The 12,404-nt window shown below is 39.0% G+C and overlaps 2 protein-coding genes across 6 annotated transcripts in view; one reads left to right on the forward strand and one right to left on the reverse strand.

Moving 5' to 3' along the window:
* The window catches only part of LOC124056114 (R3H domain-containing protein 2), a 54,352-nt gene extending 53,754 nt beyond the window's left edge, over window positions 1–598 (reverse strand). For all 5 annotated transcript variants that reach the window (XM_046383227.1, XM_046383230.1, XM_046383228.1 and 2 more), the window contains exon 1: window positions 301–598. The gene's annotated coding sequence lies outside the window, so the exon portion shown is untranslated. The remainder of the gene's footprint in view (window positions 1–300) is intronic.
* Window positions 599–1,955: 1,357 nt separating this feature from the next.
* On the forward strand, window positions 1,956–5,222 carry LOC124056115 (inhibin beta B chain). Its single transcript, XM_046383231.1, has 2 exons — window positions 1,956–3,039; window positions 3,748–5,222. The coding sequence occupies exons 1-2, from the start codon at window positions 2,670–2,672 to the stop codon at window positions 4,527–4,529; spliced, it is 1,152 nt and encodes a 383-aa protein (XP_046239187.1). The 5' UTR covers window positions 1,956–2,669; the 3' UTR covers window positions 4,530–5,222.
* The last annotated feature ends 7,182 nt before the right edge of the window (window positions 5,223–12,404 follow it).

Consider the following 12,404-nt stretch of genomic DNA (forward strand, 5'->3'; position numbering starts at 1 on the left):
TTAGCTTATCTACACGCTAACAATAGCTAGCTCACGGCATTACCTTGCTTCCTCTAGTGGGTATAATTAGCCACCTAGAGCACCTAGCTAATGTTAGCCCGCTAGCTAGCCTTTTCTTTTCAATGTACGTTAGCCACCCAACGTTAACAAAAACCAGCGTTTATATAACAACTGGTTAACCAACAAAGTATCTTTTGTTTACAGTAAGGCAAACCTTGTTATAAACCTGTAACAGAAGTGTCAGGTCTCAGAACAGGAGGCGCTAACTGGTACTGTTAGCTAGATTTCCGAATGACTTACCAGTGCTAATATAATGGTGCTGCTAGCTTGACATGGTTCACTGCGACCCCGACTGTCAAAATAGCGCCGCGTGAGGGTACAGCGGCATGGACGTTAATGATAGATAGCAAGCACCGAGGAGCAAGCTAGTCGAATCCGTTAGAGGAATACTGCTAAATAACAACAAAACGCCAAAGAATAAAAGGACACAAATTAAAGAAAAAAGAAACAAAACGCTATTCCCCTTCACAGCTCCGGCTTGGTTGTGTGAGTGTCAGCGTCACTATTTTTTCCCCCTCACCGACACTTTACGTCAGCGGCGTACTTCACAGTCGCCGGGAGACGTTCAGGGTACAGTAAACTTGGTTATGATTCATCGAACTAACAAAATGTAAAAACTGTATAGATGTTTTATTTTTATAAACATATATCATTATGTGCCATTTGTGGCCAGCTTTAATAATTTCTCTTTGGTTGGAAACACTGAAGGTTTATTGGCACTATAAATCATGAAATCACTGCAGCATTTTATTGCATTCCTCAGGAAATAATGCATGTTCATGTTTAGGTGGCGGATGAGTAATTTTTTTATTCATTTTTTTTATTTGTACAGTTGTATTTTACACATTATTCAAAGGGACCAATAAATACAAAAGTTAATCCTGTAGTTCCTAAAAATGCCCACATGTCGGCAGGCATGTCATGTCCATGTCGCCGTAGCCTACTGCATCGCTTCAAGTTTCATGTTCTTTATTTGTAATATATTTGGCAGCGAGATTTTTGTTCTCCTGCTCCCTTCAGCACTGCTTATACAACATGTGTAAAATGAAAAGAGAATTAAAGAGAATCTGTGGCTCTTTATATACTGGCGTGATGTTTAAAATGCACCCCTAGGGTGCAGGGTAAAGTGACATATTCAACTCAGGCAAACAAAAATAATTGCATACTGAATTCCACTGATAGGTTATAAATTATATATTTTAATAATATATGTATAGTATACAGTCCATGACAAGTTCTAACAAAACATTTGTCAGTACAGCTTGCTTTATATGAGTTCAAGTTGGAAGGCTACCCTCTCAAAAAGCACTCTGTTTAAGGACAACACATGATATGATAATACCTATGATACCTTATTACATATATATATATTGTTTTAAAATGATTTTGAAAGTGATTCTGTTTTTTGGGGGTGCATAGTTATAAGGCTCCTTGCCCAAATTTGTGAAATTTTAGGATAAGCAACATTTAAGCCAGTGAACACATACACTGTAGTGTGCAAGTCCACATTACAGAACTATTTATAGCTTACAGAGCAAATTATGACCATATGCATATTATTAGGGTTCATATATAGGTCTGTATAAAAAGTTATGTGTGCTGTAGGCTTATGCCCTATATATAGGGCAACCATGTACCAATTCTACAGATTCATAGAGCAATAAGACTACATTAAGCCAGTCAAAAGCTCTGCAATATTGATGAACTGGTTGTGAGAACCTGCAGGCAGACAAGACTTGTATAGACAACGGCAAGACAGAAAGTTACCCTTCTTCTATCTGTCTGTCTGTCTGTCTCTCTCTCTCACACACACACACACACACACACACACACACACAAACACTCACAGGAGGCAGTATGATTTCATGCCACCTTGCAGGGAACGTGACGGAACGTGTTTCAGATACTGCAGTCGCCGCCTAATAGCCTCGAGCACTTTTGCACATTTTAAAGTACAATTCAATTGTTTGGTGGCATTGCTCCCCGCGTACTCTGTAACTGGGTTAAAGGGCACTGAATCTCAACTTTGATCGGCAACAGTGACAGCAGGTTGCGTGTCCTGCTCAGGTGCCCTGGAGAGGACAACGAGGCACTGTTTGCACCTGTTGTGATAAATGTAGGCTATGTGACGACATCATTATATCCAGTTTACTCTAACATAACCAAGACAAATCACTTTTAAGATAACACTTTATTAATGCAAAACAACGGGTGGAGTCCTGCAGCAGGTGTGTCGTTGACATGACTTTTACTCATTCCGTGAGCCAGCAGTCGTCCCTTCTACGTGTCTGTGACTGTGAGTCAGTCGCCACGTGTGGGCGCGTGTTTTGTCGGTACAGACAGATGCTTTGCCAGTAATTTCCTCGATGCCCCGATGCGCTCATTGGTGCGTCCCTCCAACGTGTCACCAGTTTTGGTGGATTACCCCAGATATCTTTACACAGGGAGGTGAAACACCAGTCATTTCTCTCATCTCCTGTCTGCTCCTGTCCAGCTGCAAGCAAGGACCTTTGACAGCATTAAGAAAACTTGTGACCTCCAACGAACAACTCAGTAAAATAAGGATTTGAATTTTTTTATTCATTCTTTTACGCACGTCGACTGCAGCAATGAATTCATTTATTTCAGCGTCGAGGATGACGCCTTCCTCTTCCTTCCCAACGTTTCTTTTTTGGGCACTCTTGTTCATGAAGGGTCACTGTGTCAGTGGCTTCCCGGGCTGCGCGTCTTGTGGCTTGCCGGCGATGGAAAAAGACGCAGAGGAAAGGCTGATGATAGAAATTGCCAAGCAGCAACTTTTGGACAAGCTGCACCTGAAAGAAAGACCAAACATCACTCAGACGGTGCCCCGGTTGGCGCTCCTCACTGCGCTGCGTAAACTGCACTCGGGGCGCGTCAGACAGGATGGTACTCTTGAACTAGAAAACAACATACCTCCAAAAGATAAAGGCTATGAAATAGTGAGCTTTGCAGATATAAGTAAGTTTAATATTTACCTTTTATACTGTATAGCAGTTTATTCTTTCCCTGTATGGCACAGGAACGCATTGTGAGCGCGTTTTACGCACGTCAGTGGATACAAATTAGGTCAGTGTTTCCATGTGCCTTGCTGACTACATTAGATTGTGCTGTTCCATAAAATGTGGTAAAAGTTTAGGATTACAGCATGTGTAATCAGTTTTTATTTCTAATCTTAAAGCAGGGCTTTTTGTGACCTTATGTAAAGAGCAAACTACAGCATAGTGGTGAAAAGAGTAAAATGCTCAAAACAGATCGAAATAGATTGACTTGCTGTTTGTTTTACGTGAATCTGTAGCTTTACTTCACAAGCTAAAAAGCAGTTCTAGGTATTAAAAAAGTGTGGCACACACTGGCACCACATGCATTTCTTTTAAATCTGAAGACGTTTCAAGATTAACTTCCTAAAGATGGTAATTGATTCTGAGGAAGGCTTGGTGGCCGAAATGTCATCAGATTAAAGAGAAACGCATATGGAGCTGTGTGACACTTATTTTCCATGTCCAAGTACACTTTGAGTGATCAGCACATCTCTACAGCCCTTGGTGTGTGTTACTTTTTCATTATATTAAAAAGTAATTCCCTCTTTACTTGTGCAACACAGGTGAAAATGTGTAAACTTATCAAATATTAATAATTTCTGTTGTTCTTATTGTAATTGATCCACAGATCAGACAGACAATGGTGATAAGGCCAGCCTCAGTCTTGCCTTCCAGTTTCTGCAGGAACGTGGCCATAGTATCCAGGTCCTCCAGTCTTCTCTGTGGGTCTACGTCCGCTCCTCCGAGGACCCTCACAGACACTCCCGCCTGTCTGCCCAGGTCTTCCTCTCCGCAGACGATGGGGAGTCAGACTCTAACCGCACCCTGGTGATAGAAAAAATGCTGGAGGTCCAGGAAAGTAACTGGCACACCATCCCCATCACCCGCACTCTACAGGCATTCCTGGATGGCAGCCAACACCAGCTGCGGCTAGAGGTCAGCTGCGACGAGGATGGCAAGAACCTTTGCTCCCTGGATGGCTCTGCTGACACACCCTACCAACCTTTCATGGTGGCCCAGGTGCGTCTCCGTGACAACCACTCCAAACACTCATTGAGGAGGCGCTCGCTGCGTTGTGGTGATGATGTCACGGTGTGCTGCAAGAGAGACTTCTACATCAAATTCAAGGATATCCAGTGGCATGACTGGATCATTGCACCCGAGGGTTACCATATGAACTACTGTATGGGTCAGTGCCCCCAACATCTGTCTGGCTCCCCAGGAATAGCATCTTCATTCCACGCCACTGTCTTCAGCCAGCTGAAAGTCAATGGTATTAACACAGCTGCATCTTCATGTTGTATTCCCACTGAGCGTCGGCCACTCTCCATGGTGTACTTCAACTCTCAGCACAGCATTGTCAAAACAGACGTCCCTGACATGATAGTGGAGTCCTGTGGATGTACATAAAGGACAGAGGATGGTACAGATAATGTAGATTTGTTTTAACTGAAAAGGGTACCGAAACACTGAAAAGATACAATCACACATGACAGGAGGTAAAAATCGAATTATTTCCTTGTGTTTAGATTACATTAGGGAAATAGCAGGCACATAGAAAAAGACAGTATTATAGGATAAGTTATCACCTCAACTCTCAGGTCTATTCTATAAAGAATATATGCAAATTTGAAGATTTAACTCACTTGATATTTTTTTTGCATGTTATATAGTAAGAAATCAGTCTGTGGTTCATCATAATTTTGTCTTGTAAGATGCAGTATGCAAAGACTAAGTTGAAGAGAAAATTTTGAGTGCCTAGAGCCACTTGAGAAAATTTAAATGAGCCTATGCAAACAGTCTGAATGCAGATGCATTTTTGTCAATCATAACATATGGCAGATTAGAAAGGTGTGATATTAATGTATTAATGTAAAACACTGATAGTGTAGGCGAGCAGATGAGGCCAAGGCTCATTTATGGAGGTCACACCAAACATAAATAGATTAATTTGAAGACTTCACTATATTTTAAGTTCTAGAACTGCAATCTTTTCATTTCTTTTTTTTTCATTTTCATCATATGTAGGTTATTTATTTTATATTTCACAAATGCTGCTGGAATTCAGATCATAGTAAAAGCTTTTATGGTTCTCAGGAAACTGGGAGCTTCTCACTCTTTCAAATGAGTATATTTCATGTAATAGTCACACGCGCGCACACACATACACACACACACACACACACACACACACACAAATATTTATAGGGAAGAAAATATTTAAAGTGTGCCTTCTTCATTAACTTGTGATGACTGAGTCCAACTTGTGTCTGTCTTGTCTAAATACCAAAGAAAATTCAATGACTATATCATTTCTTTCTCTTTTTACGTGGACCTTCAATGTAGATCATGTTCATATGGGCTATTATTTGTATCCAACAAACGTTTAAAATTATTTGTGGATTTGTGGCAAGAAGATGTTTTAATTACAGTGCAAGAAAATACTGAACTGAAACAGTTTGAACAGGGACAAGCTGCCCTGAGTACAGCCGATGCTGCATGCAGGCTGAAATATGTTTGATCAGCATCTTCACTGTATTGTTTACACAAGTCGGCTAATCAGTTGGGCAACTATGACTCTAACAGTGTATGAACCCAAGGTCACTTCTCAGCAGCGTGAACAAACATTTAGCAATTGCTTCAGTGTCAGGTAATGTGAAGGTCTGTGAGGCAGGTGGGTCAGTGAGCATGTACTGTTGCACGTTGGCATTTATAGCTCCCAAAGTCTAAAGTTTTCTCTGGGTGATGTAAAATTAGAAGCTTTCCAGCTAGGAATTTCTGCTAATAACTTGAAAACTTGATTTGAAAACCTCTTCCTCATAAACCAATTTCATAATTTGTAACTCTAACTGTGTTTTGCCCATGCACACGTACATACCAAATAACTTGTATTAAAATGTGGAGTTGGTGTGCCCTGTTGTCCCACAATGCAACACATAGCAAAAAATGCTGGATTTAGTCACAGATGGGAAAGAAAATGCAAACAGTAGCGCAACAGCTCACAAAACAAAGAGGCCACTTTTTTAGGTTTGCAAATTTGAAATGGGAGGTAGTGTTAGACAGAATGAAATCTGCCAGCTGTTTCATTTTATGTTAAGAATAATTTTATAGAACAATCATTTCTTTACTTTCAACTATGAAAGTATTAAGATGTTAATACCAAAGAAGTATATGGTATAGATTTGAGACACAGTCCTTGTCTATTTCTCACCTATGTATACACAAAGCAGTGTAAAAGACAAATATCCTCTCTCTGTTCTGAATGATCTTTCATGTGTTTGTTCTTATTGTGTGATAAATTGATCTTAGGACCTGTATTGTACTGTCATGGTACCCAGGAAAGTTTTCAGTCAATAAGTTGGGTTTAAAACAAGACATATTTTCACATCTTTCTGTTGCCTCTAAAAGCTGTACATGTATTATTTCTTCAGTGTTCAAACTGGTTTAGGACAATTTTAATGCCAGAGATTATTGTTTTTTGTTTTTTTTTTTTATCCTGTATGCACCCCCTGTCCCAGGACTAAATGTGACATTGAGGTGCCATCGTAACATAACTTACTAAGCACTTTATCATTCTACTGTATTCTTAGAGGAAATTTTGCTTGAAAGGTCTGTTACTTAAAACTAAGGTGAGCACATCCCAGAAAAAGTAAATAGGCCCACACAGAAAGCAAATGTCAATCAGCTTGTTTTCTTACGCTCTAGTTGTGTTTAAAGGTGTGGTAGTGCTTGTGTTTGCAGAGCGCACAGATGATGCAGGAATTTTTGTACACTGTAACAGGTGATGGAAATGTAGCCAGGATTTGAATTATGTGTTCATTTAAGGTTACAATTACTATCTTTATTTTTATATGATACTATATTTTATGGATATTGAATGATTTATTATGACAATTGTAACGATGAAATTGCTGAAATTATATGACTATAACATATTTTTAATAAATAAATATTTTAAATCAACACTGTTATGTCCATTAAATCCTTTGACCATTATATTACTGTATCATATCTCTCTTCAGACACAATGACAACACACTACACCTTAGAGCAGAAAGAATAATGGTCATTATAAAAATGCATACTTGGACTGTCTACAAACTCATTCTCCTTATTCTCTTAACACTAGCACTATGTGGCAGTGCTTTTCCCCATATGCAAGTGCTATGCATGTACATTTTAATGCAAAATGTATAAGGGAACTGAGAGCTAGTATTCATAAAGCACTGCATGTGTTGATGGCGGACATTTAAGACCATTTAAGCTGATGGAATTCTTTGTATAGGAAAACATGTTATGGCATCAAATCCCCAATTTTAGCCAGTGCGAGAAACAAGCTAGCTGCTATGTAATCACACTGGTGCTGTCTGTAAGGCAAAGACCGTGTTTGCTCATACAAATAGTGGAAGTGGCTTTATGGACTGTCTGTGTTTGGTGTGTAAACAGTTGTCACATTCCCTTGGCATACTGTCATTTTCACATCATGCATGTGCACCCGACAATAATCACAATCTAAAGTTGAGACAATAGGCAAACAGCTCTGCAATAAGACAGTAAAGTATCTATTCTAGGTTTCATTATGGCAAAACATGAACTGTAAAAAGGCTGGACTACAGAGAACATGTGTGCTGCTTTTTTTCTATTATATCAATACAGTGACACACATTCATACATCATTAAATGGTAAACCATTGTACACTGACCCATAAATGAGTGTATGTGTAAGATATGAACAAGATACACAAACTCAAGGATACAGATTTACATTATCCACTGTTCCATGTTTAAAAACATCTCACAGTGAATGTTCTAAAAATCAATTCCCAAAATTCCCAATCACTGTCTGCCCAAATTTGCCACCTCCCCTTCTACAGCCAATGTTACACCATCTAAAATGGACTATAACCAATGTCTGAGTGTACTCTGGCACAAAAATGTTTTATTAGATTTTACAAGTTGTTGAAACATATTCCCCTATATTCCATCCAAATAGAAGTTCAAGAAAGTCACTTTTAAGTTATAATTATCTTAAGCAATTGGTTTTTCTTATACCTAATAAGGGAAATGTTTAACAGGGATTCTGTATATGTCAGATATCATTCTCTCCATCACTGGTCAGAAAACCTTTATTGAAGACTCAAATTTTGATATGGTCCAGGTATTGGGCACCCCCTTCTGGAGGGATGGTGAACTGTTCTAAAATGAATAAGTATAAATCTTCGCTTTTCTAGTAGAATGAGATAAGTGCCAAATGGTAACACTTGACAACAAGGTGCGTAAAAACTATTTACCAAAGAACAAGTAAGGAACGAATTGGAACAAACTGTTCTTTAATGAATAGCATATCTGGCTCTTGCTAAATGCTACATGTTCACCAGTTAGTTGCTAACTTTGGCTGTTTGACCGTAATTCCCAAATATTCCCAAAAGAACTTCATATTAGATAAGGAGTTATGTGAGACTGTTTGATTTGACCCACCGTAACTGTGTTCCAATTCAGGAAGCGCCTCCTCTTAAGCGCACACCCAAATAACGAATAATGTTTGGTGAACTGAAGTCTAGTTAACTGAATTTTCACCCTAAGATGTGATTGTTGGATTCAACACAGCATTGTTACAAGTTCCTGCTCCCAGCCACACAGATAGATAAATGTGTTGTTGGAGCAGTCAAAAATGGCTGAAATGGCCAACAGTGTGGTATGTGTCAAAAAATTCTGTGATAGCTGCTTTAAAAGTGTGAGTTGATGGATATTGCTTGAGTGGCAATTGACTAACATTGTACCAGGTTATTGTGAATGAATACAAAAAGTGACCAGCACACAGTGTATTTAGGGATAGCAAGCACTACAAAGGATATGCTTTTTGCTCAAATGGCTGTTGTCACGTATTTGGATAGGAAATGTCTTGATGTGGGCTGACCCTGAACTGGCACAGAACAAACCTGTAAAAGGTCCATCCATCCATCCATCAATTTTCTATACCGCTCAGTTTCGCGGGGAGCTGGAGCCTATCCTAGCTAACTACAGGTGAGAGGTGGGGTATATCCTGGGCTGATCACCAGACAGCTGCAGGGCCAACACACAAAGACACACACTCACACCTAGGGGCAATGTAGAGTAGCCAATTAACCTAATGTGCATTTTTGGGACTGTGGGAGGAAGCTGGCGTACCTGGAGAAAACCCACGCAGGCACAGGGAGAACGTGCAGACCAGGATTCAAACTTGGAACTCTCTTGCTAGGGTAGAGGTGAGAGCGCTTACTGCTGCACCACCATGTCATTCCTTTTTGAGATATCCTTCCTGGTTTTTATGTCATAATATAGAGAAAGAGTAAGGCAAATGCCTTTAATTAATTCAGGGTACTCCAGTCATTGATCATGGCAAATTACACTCTTTACTGGAAAACTACACTGTTAACTTCTGAAGTTTGCATTGTGTGCAAGCAAGGGCAACATACTTAATACATCTGTAAATGCATACAGGATTGAAATGCTCACTGAATGATGGCACCTAATAGCAACTGTCAGTAAGTCACAGGATCTGTGACATGTCAGCATCAAGTGAACAAATAAATAAATGATTAATTAAATGGTGTGATAACTACAATGCACTTTCCCAGCTGAGAGCCCTGCCACCCACCAAGGCCCATGAAGAGGCCTCGTGTTTATGTTTGGAGGAGAATATGGGTAAAGGCTGAGTGTGTTGCTGCACGTGCAATAGTTTTAGAGCATCAGCTCAGTTCAGTGTTAACATGTGATCAGGTGAGTACTCTGTGACACCAGGAAGAAATTGCATTGCTGACCTACTCTGGGAAAAATAAAAGCCTACTGACTCACTGATATACTGACATACTGACCCACAGACCCACTGTTTACTGTGTGCCACTAAAACCCTAATCCTTCACTCCAGTCAAAATCCCACAAATCCTCTGGAAAGGTTTAAGGTGTCAGATTCAGACTCGTCCTCCACTGTGCCATGACAGGACAACCTGGGAAGAAACTGCTCTCACAGTCTCTCCTTTCCCCCATCAGTCCTCAGGCAAACTGTAAACAACAGTATTACGTTCGGTGCTTAATTAGTTCACATACATGCAATAAAGACGATGGTATTTGCCATATAGAAACCTTGGTACGACATATGTTCAGAGATTTGAAATTTTAAAGTGTACAGCAAATAGTGAATTTATTTATTTGTTAATTTATTAACATTTTGAGCTTGATTTTGTAAAAGTACCATCAGACTCACTGGTGACTTGGTCAAATCAAATCCTTAAGCACAGGACAGATCAATTATTCAATTAGTAGTCTAAGATGTAGGCTAGCAACCAAAGTGAACTGGTACAATGCACTGTACACAGAAAGGGATGCGGTACAGCTGATCGCTGAGATATTTCCACTGAGATATCTCTATGATAGTCTTATATGTGACAGTCAAGGCTACATGTTTCATGTTCAACAAGTAAAAGAGTAGAATTTATAGAAAACATAATATGGTAGAGAATCTATTATTAATTTGCTTTAGTTAAGGGAAGCCTGCATTATACCACTATGAATTCAATAAGCCTCACTTATCAATCAGTGGTCACAAATGCTATTTACTTAGATTCAAAAGCAACTCCTTTCATTTTTTAAGAAGCATTTCAAAGGGCCTATGACTATAATGTTGTCTAAATTCTTGCTCAAGTGTAAACCGCACTTCAAATAACTTTTAAATCCATGGGATAATCCCATTACGACAGACCTAGTTACCTGTTATATCCGCATGTGTTACATCAGAAGTTCCTTGTTACAGAACATCCGGCATCCTTAATGTGACCTCAGGTAAAGCTGTACTTTTGACTTAGAGTCTGCTATTAAAGAGGTACACAGGTTTCAGTAGTCTTCACTTGATAAATCAAGTTGTGAAACAAAGAAAATTCAACAAAGTACAAATAATTATAATAACAGAGATATAATCTCTATATTGCAATGTGTCACATATCACATTGTCAAATAATAATCGTAACAACTGCTTGGAAAACCTGTCAAATTAAATCTCTGAGCATAGTTTACTCTCTGTATGGAAAATCCAACATTGCCTGTCTGTCAAAATCTTGTTTGTCCCAGACTTTAACAACAGAAAAAATATATATATACATATATATATATACATTTTTATACATTTGACATTGATTGGTCACGGTCGATGCGATATCTATTTGCTGATGTTTTTCTTTTTTTGGGAAATGAAGGCTATTAGCTAGCCTATCTATCAAGGCCTATCAAGCAACTCCAAGTATATTATACTCCCAGTGTTTACTAAACTCAGCATCAGACTCTGACCTCTTTCCTTTTACCATTTGGTGCCCTTATTTAATTAATAAGCTTGAGGGTCACTTATTCAGAATTACTACAGGGAAAAATCCAATTAAATTGACTCCAGCTTTACTGGGAATGTGCCAGTTACTCGGTCCCAATTACCTCCATGATTTTCAAAATCCAAGATGGACCAACACTTCAAACCAGCACGAAACATATTTGACATGAAAAGTTTAGGGATTCCAAAGATGCCATAATTCATAATAATCTTGTACTTGTACTTTCTTGTACTTTGTACAAGATTTGCATATAAATAAAAGAGAACTTGTTCATCTTGGAAGGCCAAAGTTGTCAAAACATGCAATATCCAGACAAACATTTGTCTTAGGTGTCATGAGCACCAAATTATCTTCTTGTTATCACAGTACTAAGATGGTCAGTAAAGGGACGGAGGTCTAAGTACAGAAACAGTGACTGCAGTTATGGTTATTTACACTTTGTTCAACAGAGGGCACTAGACTTACTTTTTGGGTATCAACATGCATCAGTGAAAACTGCAGGCGACAAACCTGAAGATGACTAAAGTTGAGGACATGAAGTTCCACATAGCATCAAACATCTCTCACATACCGTGTATGATTAGTAAAATGAGGAGTGAATTCTTCACTGGGGCCACTGACAAATCGGACCATCCATGATCACATGTAACAGTATGTTAAATAATGTTAATCAGTATCATGTTTGTTATATTTATAGGTATTCTAGCCTATTGCAGAAGTTTGGGAATACTGATTATCAGCTCTGGCCATATGGCACATTTAAAATGATCAAGGAAAGAAACCCTCCTGGACCAACAATTTACTATCACTGTGGATAACAGTCTGTACAGAAGCAAAGGTATCCTTGAACAAACAGCAGACCAAATTCAGTCTCTGTTCTTGATATGGTTGTGATATTAGCTTTTTTGCTGGCTGTTCTATAAAACAAGAA

This window comes from Scatophagus argus, chromosome 3 (assembly GCF_020382885.2).
Source record: "Scatophagus argus isolate fScaArg1 chromosome 3, fScaArg1.pri, whole genome shotgun sequence".
Taxonomy (NCBI): domain Eukaryota; kingdom Metazoa; phylum Chordata; class Actinopteri; family Scatophagidae; genus Scatophagus; species Scatophagus argus.

Excerpts from the sequence above, each read along its gene's own strand:
- LOC124056115 (XM_046383231.1), top strand. The coding sequence starts at position 2,670 with ATGAATTCATTTATTTCAGCGTCGAGGATGACGCCTTCCTCTTCCTTC. Across the intron at positions 3,040-3,747 it reads AGTGAGCTTTGCAGATATAA|ATCAGACAGACAATGGTGAT; the intron begins GTAAGTTTAATA and ends ATTGATCCACAG.